General features: G+C 27.7%; 2 protein-coding genes and 1 pseudogene across 2 annotated transcripts in view; 1 reads left to right on the top strand and 2 right to left on the bottom strand.

Moving 5' to 3' along the window:
* Positions 1 to 4,806: 4,806 nt before the first annotated feature.
* Positions 4,807 to 9,020, bottom strand: LOC149061745 (uncharacterized; annotated as a pseudogene).
* Positions 8,257 to 25,372, top strand: part of LOC107169388 (cytokine receptor-like) — a 29,148-nt gene continuing 12,032 nt past the window's right edge. Inside the window, exons 1-2 of the mRNA XM_089217667.1 lie at positions 8,257 to 8,329; positions 23,667 to 23,874. Of these exons, the coding sequence (XP_089073793.1) occupies positions 23,712 to 23,874 (163 nt within the window). The 5' untranslated portion in view covers positions 8,257 to 8,329; positions 23,667 to 23,711. The remainder of the gene's footprint in view (positions 8,330 to 23,666; positions 23,875 to 25,372) is intronic.
* LOC107172806 (uncharacterized) lies at positions 24,647 to 25,138 on the bottom strand. Its single transcript, XM_015523103.2, has one exon. It carries the CDS (start codon positions 25,136 to 25,138, stop codon positions 24,647 to 24,649), a length of 492 nt encoding a protein of 163 aa, XP_015378589.2.

The raw sequence follows: 25,372 nt of genomic DNA, 5'->3' as shown, positions 1-25,372 counted from the left end.
AAAATTTTGAAGCGAAAGAAAGTAATTTTAGAACCGGGTTCGAATTAGATTTAAATAGTATAATAGTAGGTATATATATAATAGGATAATAGTATAATATATATAGTATAATAATATAAATTATATTAAATTAAATAATATAGTAGTAGGTATTAATAGTACTGTCTAGAATAAGTTATAATAGTTTAAATAAATTTGAATTAGAATTATTATTTAGGTAAGACTTAATAAAATAATAATAAATAAGTTTATAAGTATTTTTGCGATATATTAAATTAATTATTTTATTTGGAGTAATTAACCAAAGATAAATAATTATAACGTAGTGGCGTAATATTTAATAGTAGTAATGATATAATTCATGCGTTAGTGTGAGTGCAGTTTATAAAAAAACTGATATAAAATAAATACGTAATATAAAACGAAAACATCGCGGAACACAATTTTTATAATATAATATATGTGTTACGGAATCGAATAAATAATAAAAGTAATATTGAGTATAGAAATCGAAGTTGAGAATAAAGGTATTTAGAAAATAAAATATATTAAATATATAGTTGAATAAATAAATAAGAATAAATATTAGAAAGTTATTGAGGGAAGAATAAATGTTATTTTTATATGAAATAAATAAAATTATTTTTCAAAGTTTAAATGAATAAAAAATATATTGATGAATAAAAATTCAGGGTAAATACAAGATATTTTGACAGGAAACATATTAGTAACATCTGACGACGAAACTAGAGACGTAGGTGTTCAAGTAGACAACAACAAGGGGACTGCAGTAGTCCAAACAAATACAAATATCGTTAACCTTTATGTGACTGGAAAGGTACCCGGGTAACTTTTTAGTTTTTAAATTTATTTTTCTCTTAAATTTTTAGTATGCAAGTTTTGTAATTCCGTGACATTTTTCAATAGTTTATACAGTTTACGAAATTATATTTTTTGACTGAAAAATGTTTAATTATTTAATTTAAAAAAATTTCTTACTTTTTATACGTTTTAAGGACGTAGTAGGTACCTCTATATATTTTATACAAATTAAGATTTAATTTACAGAAATAAAAAGTTTCATCTTGTTTGATTATAATTTTTTATTTTATTTAACTTTAACTTTTTGCTTTACTAACAAACAGAATAAAAATATTTACATAACTATTAGATATTATTACATAAATTTTGCCTATTGATTACATTTTTCGCAAATTACTTTGTTTATTGAGTGTTCATCGCAGACTGGCTTTGAGCAAGTAGAACAAGCTTTTCGAGTTTTCCGTTGTTTATGATTCAATTCTCGGCATACCTGGCAGCTTCCAACTATTTGAATACGTCCAGAAGCATCACGAGTTGGCAAATCATTAGGAATAGAAATAACTTGATGTATTGGCCGCCCAAGAGTCGAATTTCCACATTTCTGATAAGTGTTCTTTATTAGATCGATGTACACCAGATACAAGAAGGATTCCTAAGAATGCATCAAATTCTTCTTCAGTAAATGGTTTGAATGTTTTTGTTGGTGGTCGATTAGTTCCTGGAAATTCGTCCGTTAGTTTTTTGTTGTAATCTTCTGTAACTTGTTGTCCTTTTCTTTTGGTTTCTCTCAAGATTATGTCACACATTTATTTTGTCATGATAGATTTGAATATCTCTTTTGCTGTATATAATGCGGGTTTCGCAGGACGAGTTGAGGAATTATTTTATAAATTATGTAAGGAAGGTTCGAAAGATATGACAGAAGAGGAAAGTAAAGTATATAAAAAACAACTTAAAAATCAAGCATTAATAATTTTTGTAAACGGTTTACCGAAACATCTAAATTTAGCACTAAAAGCTAGGGATCCAAAAACGTTAGAAACTGCTATGCAATTCGCAAAAGATGAGGAAATGGAACATAATGCTAACTTACAAATGGAAAAATTACAAAAAGATTTAGAAAAACAAAATTTAAACGGAAATAGTAATACATCAGGAAATAATTTCAAACAAAATAATAATAGTCAAAATTTTAATCGCGGTAACAATAACTATGGTGGTCAGAATAACGGATATAACAATAATAATAATAATTTCAGACGTAGTTACGGTTATAATAATTTTAATCGAAGTTTTAATCGTGGCGGATATAACGGGTATGGACGACAAAATTTTGTTAATAATAATAATCAGAATATGACAACTAATAATATTAATAATAATGTGTGTTATAATTGTGGAAAGAATGGCCATTTGGCAAGAGATTGTAGATTACCAAGGCAAAACAATGATAGACAGTTCAGTACCAATAATAGGCAACAAAATGCAAATAATAATACGCGTACAAATAATAATAATAATGGACAACTACATTGTAGCTATTGCAATAAACATAAAGTGGGACATGAAATTCTAAACTGTTATACTAAATTACGTAACGAAAGGAATAACTAATGTTTCAAAAAACTCGATGGTGCCAACTCAGGGCGTCAGATTGGTGCAGGAGATAATAGACGCAGAATCGCCATTAAACAATGTTTACATATAACAACCGTAATATATAAAAATTAATTAACAATAGAATCACCTAATTTTAGTACAAAAACAATTAAGTTATTATTAGACACTGGTAGCGATTTAAATATTGTTAAAATAAATTAATTAATAGGCAAAACGGTAATAGATGAAAATCAAAAAATACATTTAAAAGCAGCGGCGTAGCCAGAATTTTTTCGTGGGGGGGGGGGGCTGATCAATATTTTACACAGCGGTGCATTAAATACCTATTAACACGGCCGAAGCTATAGAAAACTAACAAAATAAATATGACAATTTAAAATTAGTAAAATACAATTTAAGATTTTTTGATTGAATATTGTAGACCATTGAAATAATTTTTAAATTGTATTAACATTTCGGGGGGGGGGGGGCTGCAGCCCCCTCAGCCCTCCCCCTGGCTACGCCGCCACTGTTTAAAAGGGATAAATGAAAAAATAGTACCGACTATAGGAAAAACTAAAATAAAATTAATAATTGATAAAAAAGAATTTATAACAGAATTTCAAGTAGTGAATAAGCAATTTCCGGTTGAAGGCGATGGCATTTTAGGATATACATTTTTAGTAGGTAGACAATAATGCTGTTATAGATATTGCAAATAATATTTTAACACTAAAGAATAATAATAAAATAAATTATGATAAAATATGTTTTAGTTTAGAACCTAGAACGGAAACAATAGTATCGATTGTCATTGCAGATAAAAACATGAATAATAAAAATATTTTAATAAATAAGCAACAGTTATCAGCAGAAGTATATTGTGCTAATATACATAATACAGTCAAGGACGGGAAAATTATAATAAGTGTGTTAAATATATCGGAGGCGAAACAGGTTATAAAAGTAGGTCAAGTTAATAGAATATCATACGAATGCGACATTGACACTGACATTAATGAAATAAATAATATACAAAATAATAATGAACGCGTAAATGAAATAAGGAGTTTGATTAGGAGCGAACATTTAAATTCGGAAGAACGTGAATCGATAATACAAGTTTGTGAACAATATGCCGACATATTTCATTTAGAAAATGATTATTTAACAATAACAACAGCAGCGGAACACGTAATTAAAATACCTAAGACACTCCACCTATTCACAAACGACCGTATCGTATCCCCTTTTCACAACAAAAAATAATTCAAGAACAAATAGAACAAATGGAACGGGATGATATTATAGAAAAATCTATGAATCTATTTAATGCACCACTATTATTAGTAAAGAAAAAAGCTGATGCGCCAGGAAAAGAAAAATTTAGAATAGTTATAGATTTTAGAGCACTCAATGATGTAACTATAAATGAATTTCACCCTTTACCAAATATTACGGAAACATTAGATCAATTAGGACCGTGCCAACTCTTTTCCATAGTTGATTTAAAGAGTGGGTACCACCAAATTTCGTTAGCTAAAGTTTCTAGGGAACTTACAGCTTTTTCGACAAGTCAAGGACACTATCATTATAAACGTATAAGTATGGGACTCGTGTCCGCACCAAGTACATTTGCTAAGGCTATGGCTAATGTAATGGCAGGTTTAATAGGTATAAAATGTCTCGTATATTTATATGATATAATTATATATGAAAAAAATTTGAATGATCACAATCAAAAATTAATCGATGTATTCGAACAATTACGTATTCATAATTTAAAAATAGAATCAGATAAATGCGAATTTCTTAAAAAGGAATGTTTATTTTTAGGTCATATAATTCTTTAATAATATAAAAAACTATTAGTTAGTTAGTTTTATTATACATACAATTTTGATATTTCACAAATAATTAAATAAATCAACTAAAAAAAAAAAAAAAAACAATACCTAACATAATAATATTTGCCTATTATACAAATTAAAAATATATAGTTAGATACCTTGGTAGATACATCATACATATATAAATAAATTACAAGTATAAAAAGTATAATATTTATTCTAATAATTAATCATGTAAATAATACAAGTTTAAAATAAATCAGTATGAAGCAATGCAATTGATATATATTTATTTTCATCAATTGGGACCGTAAAACATTAATATTTTAATATATTTAAAATAATTAAAATTTGAGCCTCAGGTATACAGAAAATTAACATTCACATTAATTTCCATTAACAGAAAATATTACACAAAAAATTAATTATTTTATTGACTTTGACTAAATCATTATTTTCAAGTATAAAATATGAATCTTTAACTTTTTTAGAGCTCACAATAAATTGTTTTAAAATAATTCTCTCATATAATGTTTCAGTTACTTATTGAATTATTTTCCATATCATCATAGGGCAATTCATTTTCAAGGATAGGGAAATTCTGTGAAATAATATTAGTTTGAGCATTTAAGTGTTTGATTATGCGATTATAAATATCTCCAAGTGCATTTTTAGAACTTTTTAGAACTTTGTTTAATAAATTGTAAATCATTTTCAAATTTAAAATCACTAAATAAATCTAAAGCACCATGTGTCAAAACAAAATCAAAGACACGAATTAACATGCACATTATAACCAACATATTCTTCACCATAATTAGATGAATATTCACTTACAAATCTTTAGCTAAGTAATTATGAGTGAAACAAGTTTCAGAGGAAATAAGGATGCAAATTTACTATTGGGTCAGTATACAGCAAAAAAGTTCTAAATTCTGTGGTCTTACAATATTCAACTTCTTCTAATGTTCTAGGTAAACGATTAAACTCTGATGGTAAAAAAGATTTGATATTAACTAATTCTTGTGATACTTCATCAGGATTTATTAGTCAAACAGTCTTTTTACCTTTGGTTCAAAAAATAATCAACTTTTTAACAACACCGAGACTAAAGTTTACTACAGTTTTTAATAATATTGGTACATTTGCAAAAGATATAAGTATTGGCCAAATCTGGACTTTGAACTGTATGTTAATGGTAAACCATCAATATTAACATTTAATTATATAAGGATCTTATTTTCAATGTAAAAAATATGAGGAGCTAAGATTTTAGTAAGCATAAACTCTACACCTAAATGTATATTATATGTGCCAGGGTGAACAATACTAACTTTGTGACTGTTTACTTTAGGAGTTAGTAGAAACGTTTTAGCTGTTTTTGGTACTTTTATACCAATAGATATCAGAATTAACAGTTCATCAACGCAGTTTTGTAAAACATGGTATTTAATTAAAAAATTACGTAACTTTTCACTTAAATAATGGCTTTTATCATGATCTGTTAAAAAAATAGGATTATCATAGTTTGTGTTTTTATTACTACTGACTTCCTTATGAGTATATTGAAGCAAACCATCATTGGTTGAAGCAGTAGATGTATAATTTTCAACTGGAAATATAACTGTTTCACATTGACTTGGTGTATCATCATCTTTTAGTGGTTGTTATGGACTGATTATTTCTTCATTCAAGTTTTGGTTGACCAAGAAAATCTGTTTGGATACATCTTCTTTTATACGACGCATAAAATGTCTTTTAGTGATACACTGAATTGATTTTCTTTTTCGGACCTTACATCAGTAAAAACTATTATTAATTCTACAGCCTTAATAATTATAACTAAGGCTGGGCATTAACCGAACTAAAAAATTAAAGTTAGTTTAAATTTTAAGTTACACACATAGCACATTATTATTTTAGAGGTAATTATATATATACATTTTTTTTCATAACTATAATTTAGTATAGGTGAGGATTGTTAGGTAAACAAATGATTAGAAATAATTTTTTTGTTGCATTTCATAATTAATTCAAGTATTAAAATTGAATGTATACTAAGTACTCACAGAAATTCATTTAAAACTGTAAGAACTCTATATTAAATTACCATTACATTTGTAAGCTTTAAAAAACGTATAATTTTTAATTTTATGAATAAAAAAAAGTATTAAACTGATTTTTAACTTACTTTAATGTTCTAGTTAACTTGTAACACTTTTACAAGTTTAAAAAATAGCTTTTTTTCTCCTTACCCAGCCTTACATTTATATTTATAATAATAATTTGTAATATATGTTCCAAAGGTATATTATTTATGATCAGTATTTTGAAGAAACTAATATTGATATTTATATTAAAATTGTATGTCTTAGATTTTTTTTTTTTTTTTGGGGGGGGGGGGGGGTAAGCCTACCAAGCCCACTTCAATTTGCACCTATGCATAGGAATCGTGTGAATGAAAAGGTATATGCGGAATAGTCTAATGCGGAATAATGAATTTACCAATAAATTAATATCCAAAGGAAAGATGTGAAATCTGGTTTTGGAATTTTTTCGCATATTATTACGATTAAAAAAAGAACATTTTTTCTCGACATTATGGTGTAATAGAAGAAACATAACAGAACGTGTCACGATCACAATACATTCGACTGTCAAATGTCAATTGGAAATTAATAATTAAATAATTCACACCATTATTAGCACGTGTGTGTGTGTGTGTGTTTGTGAGTGAGAGCGTATGAGACGTCGGGCCATTGAGTTATTTATACTCGAAGCCAAAATCTTTGATAAACGCTTATTACTAATTAGTTAATATTAGAATATCGCGCCGTCGGCCAAACGCTAGCGACTACAGCATTACTGTTCACAACTTACTAATAATGGGTCCGCAGCGCAGCCTTACGATACTGTGCAAATAGTATGCAAATTCTAAAATCACTACTACAAAAATCTCAAATATCCCAAATAAGGAGAAAACCATAAGCTAGTTACATGCAAGAGAGAAAGATGTTACGAATGAGATGGTGATGCAAAGTGCCAGACAGCATTCACAAAAAGTCACTCGAAAAGTGCAAACTATGTGTATCAGTTGTTCTAAGCCTCTGTGTTTAGATTGTTTTTTTACGTTGCATTAGTCAAAAAAAAAAAAATACAATAGAGATTTTTTTTTTGATTTTTACATTTTGTAGTATTTTAGTATTTTAGCTATAGGATGCATACCACGTGAGTACCAAAAATGGTACTCGTGGCAGTGAACTTTTTAAAGAAAAAGCTCTAGGTATTTATTTACCTTATCAATCCATGATAACCCGATAAAAACCGCTTCCTACTGCTGTGAACATTATGTAGAAATAAAAAGAGTAATACAGTTATTATATTCAAATGATGCTATTTCTATTAAAGAAGTTAAACATTTCATTTAAGATAATTCAATGGAAATAAATTCAGCATTCATTCATTCCATTCCAATTGCGGTTTTATAGCAGTAGAGATCATTAATAATGCATTAGACTCAAAACACAACACGATACATTAATCAAAACTTTATCTGTAGTTAAAAAAAAAATAGAAAAAAATACGGGACAAAATGGAATTTTAATAAACCAGAGTTTCAAATGTATTTTAAAAAAAAAATTATTGGTATCAAACAATTGTCTGCATCTGCAAAATATTGAGTGGAGAAATATTTAGTCAATGGTGGAATTTCCAGAAGAATTGACTAGCGACGATCTAACCTATTTCTAGTATACACCAAATACAAATTGTAATTTACAACTACTGTTTTAGTCGACATCTGCGGTTTTCACCAATATATGTCATATTTTATTGTCAGAATAAAAGTATATTACTAGTCAAGTAGGGTGACGGGACAGAATTTACGTTTAATTTAATGACGACCAGTTTATATTGTGCCACCACCAGAATCAATTTTCATTTAAAATACGGTGGGTCACTATATTGTTCATTTAAACGTTCATAACTCATAGTTCAGTACGTTCTAGCCATTAGAAACGAATCCTTCCTTTGCTCGTGGAGTAGCGCAAAACTATCAGGTGAATATTAAACATATATTTTCAATATCAATTATTTTAGTAGTAATCTAAATCATTTTCATAACCTATATTGTATATGTGTTCAGCGTACCCATATAACATCCTGCAGTATTTAGAATTTAAACTACATAGCCATTGAGGACTTAGTTGATTTATTCTTGAAATACAGACATAAAATTGATCGATTAATACTCGTAAGACGTACGCTGACAGTAAAGTTTAAATGTATTCAAAATAAATTAATCATAATTTATCTTGTTAACGAAACAGTTAGCACGATTGAAGATAGATATCTTCTGTTCTAGTTGTACTTATAAAATATTTATATGAATGGAATTGTTTTATATTTCATTTTTTAGTACCTACTATAAGGATGAATAGCTTAAGTAATGATAATGAATGGAATATGGACCATCAACAAATACTTTAATTTAATACTTAAAAAATTATACATAGTTTCGTTCTCAATTTTGTTATAACTTATGATCGTCTTAACCAGTGTTCGTTACAAATGTATATAATCTTTTATTTTCTGCAATAATTGTAGTTGCAGTGTGTATACTAATTATTCTTATATTATACATCTGAAATACAGTATAATATGGTTACCTGCTTGGATTTGGGAAGGACTATTGGTACTTCCGTTATATTTAGTTATAAACATTCCGTGTTGTTGAATACGTCTTGTCATATATGATATATCCTAAAGTTATAACATAAATATACGTTTCAATTTCCATCAAACATAAAAGATATTCAGTTAATATATAAAAGAACAATGTATAATACGAGTAATTTGTTAAATATGTTCCATTTACTATAGATACCTAATGACGTTGCATTGTACTACTGCCTGCTCGGATCAGTATTGTAAGATATATACCTATACATATTTTTTTTTAAGTATCTGCTCAAGCGGAATTCGTCGATTGCGTCCCGGACGCAGGTAAACGATTTTTTTCCTACCTTTTCTGTATTCTGATTGCGTCCTATTATATAGTAGGTAAGCATAAATTGACATAGGTAATAAATATGATATAATTGTCACATATACTGTGCAGATACATTTAAATACTAATTGGTTTTTACTTGATGGGCTTACGAACAATTCAACTTAAGGCTGGTTATTGATTTACGATTTAGCGATTTAGTACGTCAAGTGCCTTAGTCGAAAGACATTTTGAAGTTTATAGTGTTATAGTATTGAAAATGTATAATGAATACCATTTTTAGTGACAAAATAAAGTAATTCAAATCATTAATAAGTTTAAATATAATTTACACAAAATATTGACCAATAATGTCAGGCGTTTATGGCACTGACTAGAAATGTATCATTTAAATTATTTAAATTTTAAACTATTTATTCCAATATATTTGGACTGTTTTTAGTAGATTTAAGTACTTATAAGTATTAAAATAAATTTACTTGAGTTTTATACAACACTGTCTGAAATTACACGGAGTTTTCTAAAGTAATAAAATAGTTTAACGGATAAAACAGTAAAACTTAATCCAGTAAAATATTAAAGGATGAAACGCAAAAATAAAATAGACGAAAATGATAATCAAATGAAAAAATATTTAAGAAATAATTGCATGTTGCATAACTGACGAATTAAGTAATAGTTATAAATATACCTAATGTAATGTAATATAATTTGTTTATTTAGCGTATGGTTTAATATCTTATAAAAACATATATACCTATGTATATTTATATATCATATTCAATAAAAACGTACCTAAAAAATACATTATAAGAATATTTTATATATTATTTTATATTAGCAACAATATTTTTTATGGGTTATAAAACATATATCACAATTTTTTTTGGGTTTTTAGGTATTATTTCTAACAGGTCTTTTTTTATGGATATTTTTTCCTTTGGTTTTTTTTTTTACCAGTTACCAGTAAAACTAAACCACTTGCGCAGGTACGTAGTTAGGATTACACAATTAGAGTAGCCTATTTACACAAACATTTTCCTTCCCAGCCCACATTTATCGACCCCTGACCCCTACTATGCACTAATTGAAATTATAGGTATATTTTTATTGTTAACTATTTTATTTATTGTTAACATATATATATATATATATATATATATATATATAATATATGGGATCTGGTATTATTTTAAGTTTTGACTTTTGTAGTTCTGTATCCAATTTATTATTTTGTGTTAAAGGTTTAAGGTCATCATAGCTCAGAAACCTGATATATTTTAGAAGTAGGTAAATAATCAATGGCATACAAAATACGAACTAGAGTTATAAAAAAGTCTTTTAATTAACTCGTTAATAATTTTGTCTGAAACACATTATTGTCATTTTTAAATATAAAATGTCAAATTAAAAGTAAACAATTTAACAATAATAATAATACGAAGGCCAGCATACACTTTCGCAGTTGTTATACAATAAATTGTACTCTGTATTATATTATTATACCATAATATTTTTTTTATAGTTTATTACATTAGGAAATCAATGATATTACGTATAGGTAATAATTATTATGGTATTCATATCAAGCAATGATACCTAGTTGGGAAATATCAAATTATTGAAATAGGAATTATATTTAAAGATTTAAATTACATTACAAGTTAATAAGTATTAAACGCTTTAATTTAACCAATTCAGATATTTAAAAATAATTCCGAATTTGCTGGTGGCTTATAAAAGATATCCAATTCACAGGCTTGGAATTTTTATTGTACCCAGTTATGTTGCCCTCACATACTGCATAATTCAAAAATAAAAATGATTGACGTAGAAAGAGGAGGAAGGATATCATATAATACGAAATTATTAATATTAAATGACAATATGTGTATATATTGTGGCACCGCCAAATAGATAATAGTTTCCCAAGGCTGCAGAGCAACTTGATGAATTAAATTAATTCAATTTAGTGAGTTAAAATAAATTAGTTGAAGTTAATATTATATCATTTTATAATTTATTATATAGAATAGAATGTATCTATCGTATCCAAATTTAATGATATTTTTAATAATATTAAAACCATATTATAATGTATATGCATTTAAAAAATACTTATGTACGAAGATATGTACTCTATTCCGCTAGATATATACTGTTTTTTAATATCCTACCTATCTATCATATTATAATATTAATAGGTATAGGTAGTGTTCGATTTTGTATTCTTAATTAATTATACCCATAGTAAGTAGACTATTCGAATAATCCAGTACCTACTTAACCTGGCAACTATCTACTGCTTAATTTGGCTTACACAATACCGTGCTTGAAAAATATTTGTTTACAAGAGTAGCTATTTTCATACTCCTAGGTACCTACTTCTACTACCTACTTACAATAAACTTTTTGAATGCTTTGACGGTAGTTCAATATAAGGTTACCTCTCCGTAGTAGAACATTCTGTAAACCTGTTTAACCAATTTTATACCAATATTTATTTTCATATCTTTTGATTTTTAGTAATAAGTTGTGCGTGTTTAAGGATTAATTTATGTTATCATCATATCAGTGTTTAGAACAAATGCTAAGGATACAACTGAGACGTCGTAAATGTATTAATTATATGCAATTAATACATTTCCAACACCGAATATTTAAAAATTTTTATTAATTGATTCTAACTTCACTAATGAATTGGTCTAATATTTAGAAGTTTATGTCCCGAATTTAAATTTCTTCTTTCTTTGAAGATATAATAAAGTACCTACTGTGAAGAAAAACAGTTCATTTTACACTTCGATATGTTTTATTGGGAAAATTTAAATTATAATATCCTATAATTTTGAGGGTTGAATTATTTTAATGGTTTCCTTTTTTTTTTTAATATGGATAAACGCTGTTTGAGTATTTCTCATAGAAACATAATTTTCTTAATGTGATAAGAGGTAACGTAACTAATTTTTATTGGTAAGTAGCTATCATTTAACTTATTATTTGATAACATTGATTTTTTTAGATTGTGATGATGATAAATTATAGTTACGTAATCACTGATATCTTAAAGAATCGGATCTAATGGTCCAATAATTATAATCATTTTGCAAATGCTTAATAGTCAATACGTCAATAGTATATACCTATATTATGATAAATTCTATGTAGTACCTATTATAATAATATTTTAAATTTATTATTAGTTATTTTAGTACTATACTCAGTGGGTGGTATTATGAGGAGGGCGATGGAGCCATAGGCGCACATAGGGTGTGAATTTAGGGGGTGCTGAAATAATTTATAGTACACAGACCCGTGGGGAGCGAAGCCCCACACTACACCACCCTAATACTATAATAATTGCATTGCAAAAATTATAAATTTTATTAAAAATAAAAATATATATTTTGTAATTATATTAAAAGTTATAATTACATGTAATCATTAATTATTTTTCTATTTGATATTGCAAATGTTTGCATTATAATTTCCCCCTCTATTTTATTGGTAAGATCTCTCTCAATGCTAAGCGTAGATAGCTTGCTAAATCTTTCTATCTTTCTTGGCCCATATTGGTGCGTAACCAGTTTTTCAATCTACGCATAGCTGAGAAGGAGCGTTCACACGTTGACGAAGAAATTGTAATTGTTATTCCCAATAGCTTACAGACATTTGGAAACGAACTTTTATAACATTGATTTTTCATGCCTTCATATATAAAGCTGGCTGGTAGATTATTCATTAAAACCATCATTTCTGCTGATAAACTAACTGTTGATATTTTCAAAATATCCTGATATACATAAACAGATTTATATAGTAATATTTCAAAAGATATGACTATGTAATAAATATTTTAAATAGTTTATGCGGTGCTAATTTTAAACCTGGGAGTGCTAAGCACCCCCAAGCACCCCCCTATGTGCGGCTATGGATGGAGCCATGAGTGAAGCCCCACTTCTCCAAGGACGAAGGCCAGATTAATAAGATTCTATGTAGAAACATACACTATACCAAAGTAAAAATAAGTCAAAACACAACTGTCATGAGTGAGTGGATCGAATACTGCGTAATAAAGTAAGGCTGTAATACGATTGAGAACGTTTGACCTTTTTTAGCGTACGATTGAGATCACTCGAAATGGAACAATGAAATTAAGTGCAACGTTGCCGAACTATATTCAAGTCAAAATAAAAATGAAATAAAACATTGAATAAAATAATAAAAAATTATAAATTTTAAAAATGTCATAATTTAAAAAAAATGAAATAAAAATAATTTACAATTTAATTCCCCTACATAAATTTTCTAGATGTGTTAAATATTTTATAAATCTTTCAGAAGATTTTTTTTGACAGTAGTTAATATAAGACTTTACTGTTTTTGAAATTTTTTCTTCTCCTGCTTTTGATGCCATTTGAACACTACCGTGTTGAATGGAATTGAGTTTTAAAGACGTTTCATTTTGGGTATCGAGTAAAGTCAGTATGACAGCATATACATATAGGTGGACATGTGTAATAAAACTGTCTGTTAAAACTCTGATGAAAACTTTCTGCGGCAGCATTAGTAGTCCTAAAAATGAAAATTATGCATAATATATTTTCTGAAATGTTCAATATTTATCGTAACTTACCTAGGATGTTGAGATGGTTCTTTTGCCCATAAAACTGGAGGAAATAAACAATCTGGTTCAACATATGTTTTTAAAATATAATCTGCAAATCTATGACCATATAATTAATTTGGACATAACGCCATAATCTGTATAAAACCATCTTCTACTTCTGTAAGTTGCAGAAATGGGAGTCCGAAAAACATTTTCAGACAATTACCAAATTCACTATTCTCGTCTTTGTAAACATTCTTTAAAATTTTGTTTTCATTAATCTAGAAACAAGTTATAAAAATAAAAAGTGGGAAAGTGGGTATCACTCTACTGTACATTAAGTGGTGAGGTGGACCTCTGACTAGGGTAGGTTAGGTTAGATTTGAATGCAATGATAGGTATCATTGTATACGAAAAACGATTCTGAACGGAGATGATTTGTCAGTCTAGGACATATTATATTTAAATATTGTCATATATTCTATTTTGAAACAAATATATTATTTTTCAATTAGGGCGCATTTTGAATAAGGCATGGTTAATTAATTTTTCCAAAAACTTTGCATGTAGTTATCATAATTCATAATACCTTATATTATCATAGATATACATATACCGGGTTTGAGGATAAATCGTTATCATTACGCGATTTCATAAAAATTTAAAACTCAAACGCTCAAAACATTTTTCCTATAATGACGCTTCAAATTTTCTCTATAGATATTTGAAGCAAAACTTATGGAAAACTTAGTGTTGAATTTTATAACCTTAGATATAAATATAAACAATATTATGAATTTTTGAACTACAAAATAATTTGCGAATATTCATGGTTTTGATGAATTTTTGTCAATATTTGAAATTCAAATGCTAATAAAAATTTAATTTGGATTTCCGGTGGTCATTTTTTTTTGTGATAAAGATTGACAAATTTGTAAGGAATCTTGTATTAAATTTACAAATCTTAGATTTAAAAAGACAATTTTTATGAATTTCTAGCTTAAAACAATAAGCGAATTTTTGTGATTCTTACGTATTTTGTCAAAATTCAAAATTCTAATACTTATAAAAAAATATAGTAACTATGAATTTCTTTTAATTTTAAACTGCTATTGTAATAATATGTTAAGAGTCTTGTATTCAATTTTCAAGATTTTCTACCCAAAAATTAATTTTTATCGATATTAATTCAAAAAAAATAATTAATAATGATCGAAAATTGCATATACCTGTCCTATGAATAGTTTAACTAAAGTCAACATTTTTTGAAAATTTCATGGTAGATAGAATATACGTATATAAACTTTATTTCATGTATCAATGGTCATTTGATTTAAAGTTACATCAAAAATCAAAATCGATTTTGTCATAAACTGACTGTACCTAAAATTTCCTGTTTTTCACTTAATTTTTAGTTTGTTTATCCCGATTATTTAGTAAAATATTGGACATTTTCAAGTTTTGACCTCTCAAAGTACAAACTAGATTCACTTTCTGATCGAACGAGGTATTGAAGTCAAAAATCGAAGCACTTTTAGTGCTCCATAACGTGATGACAGACACCAAAAAAAAAATTCGAAGTTTTGTCAATATTTGAACTTCAAATGCTAATAAAAAAAAATCGTGCATATGTATTCTTATAATTTTTTAATCATTATAATAATAACTTATGAGGAACTTTGTATTAAATTTTCAAGTATTTTAATAGGGTCAAAAATATTTTATCAACACTTCAAAAAAAAATTTTCAGAAAAATTGAAAATTTCAATTGTCTATAAATATCTCAAAAAATAGTTAAAATATTTTGAAAATTAAATCATATAAGGAAAATGCCAATCTAAATAACTGGTAAAATTTTCAAGTATCTGTGACTTATGTTTTTTGAATAATAACAAATGTTTAAAATCGTTTGAGGATAAATCGTTATCGTTACGCTATTTCGTAAAAATTTAAAATTCAAACGCAATTAAAATTTTTGCTATAATGATGCTTCGAGTTTTCTCTATAGCTACTTGAAGGAAAACTTATGGATAACTTAGTGTTGTATTTTTAATCGTTAGTTATAAACACAAAAATTTTAATGACTTTTCAACTTCAAATTTTCGCGTTTTCGACAGATTTCGTAAAAGTTTGAACTATTAACGCTTATAAAAAAATTTTTATTTTTAGCTACAATAATTACAACTTATAAGGAATCTTGTATTAAATTTTCAAGTTTTTTTGGTCATCCAACATTTTTTTATCGACACTTAAAAAAAAAATCGAAAATTTCAATGGTCTATAAATAACTCAAAAAAAGTCGAATATTTCTAGTATTTACAGTGATTAGTTTTTGAATTACAACCATATAAAAAATCATTTGGTCGAAAACTGGTTTTGCGTAAAGATTCCCGTTTTTCTGTCATTTTTTTTTTGTTTTTCTCGATTTTTTTGAATACTGTTGGAAAATGTTTACTTTTGACCTCTACAATGCACCAAGGATATTCACTTTTACATCGGAAACCACCCCCAAAGTTTGAAATCGAAGCATTATTATTAGTTATGCTACACACACACACACACAAAAAAAAAAAAACACTAATTCTAATTTTAATATTTTTTCACTAATACTTAGAGGATAATTTAAGAATTAATTATATATATCTAAAAATGTATAAAGGTCATAACTAGCTTTAAAAGAGTTAAAATTTTCAAAAATGTCAAGAGTTTACGGTTAATTATTTTTGAGTTATGCCAAAATAATAAAATCGATTTTTTTCAAAAATTTTTTAAATCTAAAATAGTAAATAAATCTTATTTTACGCCAAGCTTGAGCTAAATGTTTGGCAACCAAATATCGTAACACCGGGAAATGTTTCACGTACAGCTTCATGTGCACCAATTTCAAAATCTAAATGAAGATATTAATTTCTAAAACTTTAGACATAGTTATTAGGCACAAATCCTTTAAATAATTCCAAATGTCAATATAAGTTGTTTTTGATTTATTTTCTAAGAAAAAGAAAACTATTGGAATATAACATCTATTTTGAAAACAGTGTATAGTATACATTTGTAAAAAATGATTTGGTGTAAAATCAAATGTTCCGTCAGCCAAAAAAGTTGCGCAATTCACCATAAAATTTATATTATCTTTAGTCATAATGCGAATTAAATTCTTTTCATCTTGTACATAAATAAATTGTTGATCTCTATATTTAAAAACATCATTAGTCTTCATATTTCGAAGTTCAGTAACAGTCTCAATTAGATTTTTGTGTAAAGCAGGATATATTTTTCTTTTTTCGCAGTAAATTGTTTTTCAAACAGATTTTAAATCTTTATGTTGAAGGACAGAAGTGTCAATGCCTTTCATGAGTTCCGTACGAATAATTTTGATTGGTCTAGTCGAAACTGATTCCTCTGCTTTACTTTAACACTTGACGTTCAATTTTTGAAGTAGGTATCGTAGAACCTAAAACTTCTTTAACAGATAATTGATTTTCACCGTTTATTCAAATTTTTTAACTAACAAACTTACTGTGCATTTGTTATTGGGGCATGTCCACTTCTCAATATTGTCTTTTATCCGTCTAATGAAATGGTATTTGTGTTTGTTAAAAACAATTAAATTTCCACCATGGTCAGAGGTAATAAGTCTTATTTCTTGGTTTTTTTCGATTTTATTTAAGTAAAATATTAATTTTATAACGTAATATTTAACGTAAAATATTTGGCACAACGCAAAACACGGGAAATCACGTACCTACTGAGTATTACGAAAGTATATATTTCGATTATTCGTTATCATATATACAACTCGTTATCGTTGTATTTATTCAGATGATGTATCATAACTATCATAATTATCTGATTATGATAGCGAATGTCCCATAGACAGTGTGTGAGCACTGCTAAGAGTTATATATATTTATATAGGCCGACTTTTACATGGCAAAGTTTGGCAACGTTGCGCAGAAAAATAAAAACTGAACGTTCTCAATCGTAATAGCATTGATTATAAAATAGACAGATAGACCATACTACAGGGATTTTCGGCGACTACAATTTTAATTATGATAGCTGCCGATAGGTAGCGTTGTATGAATTAATTTTATATTATTACTACTGACGGCGAATAACATTTTCTTAGACCGGTTTGAGGTAGTGAGTAGTGACAGAAAAAGCTATAAGCCTATTAATGACTTTATCATGGATAAACCTACATTTATTATTTTCAGAGCATTGCGCTATGATTCCCACTATCGCTAAATAGTATATTCACAAAATTGTTAATTTTTATGTCGAATTCTACTACAGAAAGCAATAATTAATTAAAATTTCATTACGAAAGATCAATTTTGTTTGGATGTTTGGAATGTTACGATTCAGTAAAATCTGCTTTGGGCGGAAACATTACATACTCGTACTATACTAGATTTACGAAGTTTTAAAAATAAAGCAAATCTTTAACCATATGTAATTTTTAATTTTATTGTATTTACATACTTTATAAAATACATTGTTTTGTATTTTTGTGTTCAAATTTTAAAATGAATAAAAACTCAACAACAACATAAATAATATACATAATTAAATTATTAATATAATTTATAAATAAAATAATAGTAAGTTGTGTTTTGTTATTATAAGTGCATACTGAATGTGTTAAGTTTAGAAACCAACTATAAGTCTATATACCTAATATGATGAAAAACGATTCTGAGTGAAGATATACCAAGATTGCTAAACTGGATTAGAAATAAAATACTAGGTTTAAAGAATAAAAAAAATTTTTGTATTATTAAAAAAACACAAAATAAGGGTAAAATACATTTATACATTTATATTGAAGCATAATTATTAGAATAATAGTAAATTGTGATGTTTGTTGGTTCTGAAGAGAACCGTTTAATAAAATTGAAACAAATAGTCTTAAAAACGACTATTTAAAAATTTAATGCTAAGTCCTGAAAAGAACTGTTTAATATATAAAAATCAACGCTTAGTCCTGAAAAGAACTGTTTAATATATAAAAATCAACGCTTAGTCCTGAAAAGAACTGTTTAATGTAGTTGATGTGAATTGTCCTAAAAAAGACAGTTTAATGTAATTGATCCTTAGTCCTGAAAAGAACTATTTAATGTAGTTGATGTGAATTGTCCTAAAAAGGACGTTAAGACTGCTTCTATATTATTTTATGCAAATAGGTACAAGATCAGAACAAGAAAAAATGTATTTAATTTATTTAAATATGGTTTAATATTTTTAATTTAGAAAATTTTGCTAATTTTGAGGCAGTTGAAAATAATTTTGTTTTATTAAATATTTTACAAATTAAAAGTTGTTCAATTATGTACATTTTATGATCTATGCAGTTTGTCAATGATTCATCAAGCCATTTTTTAATTGTATTATTATTTTTTAAGCGCTCAGTTGAAATTTTATTTTATTTTTATGCAAATAGTTTTTATAATTGTTTTCAAAAATATTTAAAATTTTATTTACTACATTATTTTAACTATTTGATTGTGCTTTAAGTCCACTTTCATTATCAATTGAAGTATAATTTTTATTAAGAAGATGCAACTGCTTTTTATCATTTAAGTTTTTATCAACAAATAGTTCAAGTTGACATTGGTTACAATTAAATTTTTTCATACATTTATAGCCCAAATATCCTGCGAAATATGTTACAGAACAGTCTTCTAAAGTGACATCATTATTACTATCAGATTATCGATTATTGTAGTAGATTATGTACGATGAGACTAAAATTAATAAATATATAAACATAATAGTATATCCAGCGCTAGATTACACTTAGTTGAAAAGTGCCAATGACGTCAAAAGACGTGTGATATGTTAAATAAATTGTATTTTAAATTTTTGGGAACCACTTCAAGGGTCGTCTTCATATTTACCTGAAAGTGGGATCCAAATTTTGTTTGGTGTTTGATGGAAGAATTTAAGTTAATCGTATTCAGAACTAACAGGGGTATGGACAGAAGAAAATCTAAAACAATTCTCCAATGATGCAGTTTTTATTTGCTAACTATTTACTAATAACTGGAGTTGTTTTGAAGACGATCGGACAAAGCAGGTGGATTATCTTATAAACATTTGATAACCGTTTGGAGTTCATAAATATGATTGTGAGTCAATTTCAAGGACGTATACCACAACGTTTAATTTTACATTTGTTAAAAGTATTGGATTTTAGTGCAAGGGTATCTTTATCGCCATAAAATCAAATTTTAATTTTAATATTTTCAAGTGTTGTAAAAATTGTTCAAAATTAAATACACAATATATACTGCAGGGTTCTGAAATGTATAATTTAACAAATGATTGCCAGAGTAACACATCTCATCGCCCCTTATTTTGTAACGTCACAGCATTTTTTAGCTAATATTATTATTTTGAATACTTATACAATTAATATTATTATCATTATTATTATTAACGCACTTATTGCGCAATCTATTAATTGCGTAATCTACAACGTTATGTATGTACATACTACTTCCCCCTCTCTACGCAAAGTTCAGTAGTCATGCACAACAGCTGTGGACGGATTGTTACTGGGCGGTGGTAAACTCTCCCGATTTTTAAAAATAGCAAATTCTCCTGATTGTAAGCTCTCCCGGGTTAACATTATGTTTACCTGCAGTAAATGTGTAAACTCTCCCGGGTCAAAATTATGTTTACCTAAAGTAAATATGTAAACTCTCCCGGGTTAACTTAAAAGTTACCTGTAGGAAGTATGTAAACTCTCCCGAGTTGTTTTAAATGATTTTAAAATCTGCATGTTCTTATTATTAAAAACAATAATTTTAACATTTTTACGTATATTTTGTATTTGTAACTTATATTATCATTGTTATTATTATTGACTATTTTTAAAAGAAACTTAAATGTATATTAGATTTTTGAGATCTTATTTTTTATTGTATTTTGACTATAATATTATAGCTCATAGCAGCTAAAGACATAAATTTATATTGTTATTATATATGATTAACTATTTTTAAACGCAACTTAAATGTAGGTATATTAAATTTATTTTATGATTTTTACTAAACCCGAGAGAGTTTACATGTTTCCGACAGGTAGTACAGGAATAAGCCCGGGAGAATTTACACGTTTCCGTCAGGTAGTACTGGAGAAGACCCGGGAGAGTTTACAATCGCCCTTGTTGCTGCCGTTCGAGAAGTCGTGATGCATAACGACAGCGACAGTGCAACATGTTATCCCATTATTATCATTATTGTATAACAATTTATCTTCTACACACGCCGATCAACCTGGAATCAATAGCCACCAGCGCTGGTACTCTGTCTCGTCTCGTTTTTTTTTTTTTTTGCAACGGACGGCCTAGCATAAACACGTTTTGCTTCTGGTTTCATTTCGTACCTATATTATTGTCCATATGGATTTTTGACTCTGCTTATATTGTTTCAACACTGGGTAGATTGTCCTCATGTATAATATGATCATGTTCATCGCCGTTGTTTATCACACTACGATGGGCTAGAAGTCACCTCGAAGGCCGAGGATGGCCAAAATGTCCAACGTCGAGTATCTAACAGTTAGCTGGTGTTCATCAAACATCATCTCAACATAAGACTGTTCCGTATGGTTTATTGTATGATTTCCCCCCTTTTGTCCTCTTTTTTGGGAGTTTCCCGAGTGTGTCCCGAAATGACCCTTTTTTAATGTTTCTAGTACGTCCAGAATAAAGTATCATCCGAGTGCGTCCCAAGAAAAAAAGGTCATAATGTTTACATAGCCCGAATGCGTCCCCAGTTCATTTAGAATTACCCAGGGTACACCACGAGGAGGTGAACTGGCTTACACCCCAAAAATATTATTTTTTTTATTATTATTAATTTATTTTAGCTTAAACCGTTAAATTAAGGTGAGCGTACAATTTATTTAAAAAATGTTTGTTATTATTATATATTTATATAGGCTGGTGTTTAAATGCCATTATTTGACAAAACTGAATCTTGATATTTTATTATTTTAAAATTGTTTATATTGTCTTCGATGTAAGTAATTTTCTTGCACGTACTTCCCTTTGGTTTTTTTGTTGTTTGTGTGGCCATTCGTATTGCTATTTTAGTATCAAGTTGATTTTTTTTTTTAATATTTCCAAAAATGTATGGGTCTATGTATATGTCTGGGTGATGTTGAACTACTATTCATTTCGGCCTGCAGGGAAATAGGAAATTTTGGTTCAGAATCTATATAATTTTCTATAATATAATCCATAAATTCGTTGTTTTTCATGTTTCGGCATTATAGATATAAAATCTTCAATAATACAGTTTTCTACATCTTCTTGATTTAATAATGGTAAACCAAATATATTTTTCAAAAATAAACCTATTTCTGTTTGGTCACGATAATCTTTACTCAACACCAAATTTTGAATGTAACGCCACCATGCTTGTCCCAAATGGAAACGACATCCTTTAATAATTATAGTTAGCCAAACTTTTAATGCGTTGAGATGAATAGATAATTAAAAATCTGCAAATATATGTTCGGGAGAACAACATAAATTTAATTTAAAACATTCAGTTTTTAATATATTAAAACATTTTGCATATGATTCGCATTCTTTATTATTAAGTAAAAATACACTAAAGGTATGTAATGACCATTACTTAATCCGTGTATTGTAAATAATTATAAAAAAATTTAGTACAATACTTTTATCTTAAATAGATACTTATAGCAGCTGTGGACCGAGGACGCGCTTGGCCTATTCATTATAATTTGTCGATAAGACGGCGGACGCACTAGGGCTATAAAAAAGGTAAAAATTAATAACGGGACCCACTCGGGATAACCCCTCTTTTTTGTAGAGGCACGTACCTAGGCGTCGCATAACGTGGGTCCTATTATTTTCCCTTAAAAGATATGTCTTGACAATGTTCATACTTCTTATTATTATTTCAATGCCTAAGCTATATGTTCAAAATTATTATATAATAAAAAAACATCATTATTTACCTATGGTGAAATCAATTGTATTACAACCAAAATTATTATTATTGTTATTTGTTATACGCAAATTATTATACTATTTGTAAAAGCCAATCTTATTATTACTTTTTCACTTTTGTGCCCATGTGAAATGTAATCTGCTTAATATTTTTATAATTCAGTTTACTTCTTATTATTAATTATTTAGTTAACATCACCTTATTCTCTTACAAATAAATCTTTGGTGTTCATTTAACCAATGCGTGTTTAAAATCTATTAGTTCTGTTGAAGGTAGTCTAACAATTCCCCACGCGTTACAGCTAATAGGTCACGGATCATAAGCCCTAGAATTCGTGGGTCGTTTTCGGAGCTTAAAAAACTCCAAAATCTCACAATTTATAGTTATTTGTAGTCTAAATTTTTAGATCATACAACCATAGATATTTGCACATGAAATCAGCCAACAGTATGTCACCTGGATTATTTTTAACAAAAAAGAATCCTCTAAAAGACATTTTTACAATTTTATATTATACGTAAACTTGTATACATAACGTAATATAATTAAAATTATACGTAGAATAAAACATAATTTGAAAATTAGAGTTATCTTTGCTGCTGCGGTAATATGAAACAGTTAGGTAGGTACATTTAAAAAAAGTTAAGTGCTTAGTTGGTACCTGCCTGGCCAAAATTAAGATCACCCCTTGTCTCTAAACGCGTGCATAGAAACACATAATTTCTATTTTTTTTTTTTTTTTTTTAAATAAATTTCCATAGTTTTAATTTCACTGATTACAGGATTATTGAAATTTATTGATAATTACAAATAGTAATTGATCGAAAATGGTGGTTGCTGCTATAAATATGATTCGACAACATTTTGCAACAATAAACCGACGCAGTCGGTCATCACATACAGTACTATGGCTTATGTTATTAATAACATTGCTAGTTGATTTCGCCTGTTCTTCAGCTTTATGTGACTCCGGTCTAAAATCAATAGGAGGTAAGAAACACCTAAATGTTTAAATTTTAATTAATTTTATATTTGATATTCATCAATTTAAGATAAAATGAAAATTCACTCATTAACACAGTCATTAATATCATCAAAGTTTTTAATCGAGATTTATTGCTTAGGCATTTCAAATAAATTATATTATTAATTAATATGATAGTTTCGATACATGTTAGTTTCAGTAAAAGCCATTTATTATTGTTCAATTTTTAGAGCTTATTGTTTTAAATTTAAATGAAAATAGCCATTTTTGAAAAAATAAAAATTGTTTCTCAGGTAGTTGACAATATATTAAATTACCATAGAAAATCATATAATCATTAATTTGTCTATATATAAATACTCAGAATCAGATTACTTGATCTAGTGACTAAATACAATACTTTTTTTAATGCATTTCATTAACATCTTAAAATATTTAATTGAATTTTGTACTAATTTCTTCAATTGAAACATTTTTTTTACGGAATGGGACAGTTGAACACCGCCAAATGGGCACGGTTAACTCGGCGAGGCCGACTGGGCGCGGGATCAAGTGGGCACGAGTAAAGTGGACGATGGATAGCTGGGCGCTAAATAGTTAATGTATATTAATTAATTAATTATATATATTTATTATATTTATTAATTAATTAATGTATATATTAATACTATTATTATTATTATTATTATTTCAAATATTATTGTTGTCGTTTTTGTTATATCTACATGGCACATGGTCTACTCTCTCTCTTTTTTTTTAAATTTAATTTCTTTATATTTATAAGTTCATTTGGTAATTATGCGCTATCCCTCTTAAATATTCAACAATGTCTCTGTTATGATAGTCCCGAACAATCTTTAATATACGTTGATCAGCATCCCTGTACTTTTTTAATTTGGCTGGCGGATTGCGTCCAGCCACAAGGTGTTCATAGTAGAAGTCGCGATTTGCTTGCACTTTTCGTAAGCCGTCTATAAGCTTCCAGATTGTAGGATGATCCATACTTAATTCTGTCTGAAGGTGACGATGAGCTGCTTCAGCATGATTATTAGTTCTGTCCTGTTGATTTAAAGTTCTATTGTAGACATTCCACATTTCGTGAGGAAACAAAGGCTGTCTTCGTCCATTACCTCTTCTATTCATTCTTCCGACGTAGTTGTCTTCAAACCAGTCTAAAATTGGTTGCACGTCATCGGGTAAGTTTTCAGATAATGAAAACAAAGCATTATCTATGTCGTCAATTGGAACAAACGCCAAAGCTGTAACCATTTTTGCGTACAACGAAAAGTTTGGCTCATTGTTATAGCGATTTGTTAGGCCTAATTCGCATAACTTTTTTTTCATATTTTTCACCAAATGAAAAAAACAACCTAGAATTTCGGCAGAAGGAAATTTTTCTGAAACACTTTTAAAAGCAGCCATTTCATAGTCACAAGTTATAGACTTTGGATCGAGGTTTGGCAGTAATACTTTAATCATAACAAATAATTTGTCGTATGTTTC

This window comes from Diuraphis noxia, unplaced genomic scaffold (genome assembly GCF_037042655.1).
Source record: "Diuraphis noxia isolate RWA-SAM2 unplaced genomic scaffold, SU_Dnox_SAM2 contig0001, whole genome shotgun sequence".
Taxonomy (NCBI): Eukaryota; Metazoa; Arthropoda; class Insecta; order Hemiptera; family Aphididae; genus Diuraphis; species Diuraphis noxia.
Note: the sequence above shows the minus strand (reverse complement) of the source record. Positions and strands in the feature narration are given on the sequence as shown.

What these genes read in the sequence shown, in the direction of transcription:
- LOC107172806 (XM_015523103.2), bottom strand. Translation starts at nt 25,138, where the DNA reads ATGGTTACAGCTTTGGCGTTTGTTCCAATTGACGACATAGATAATGCT.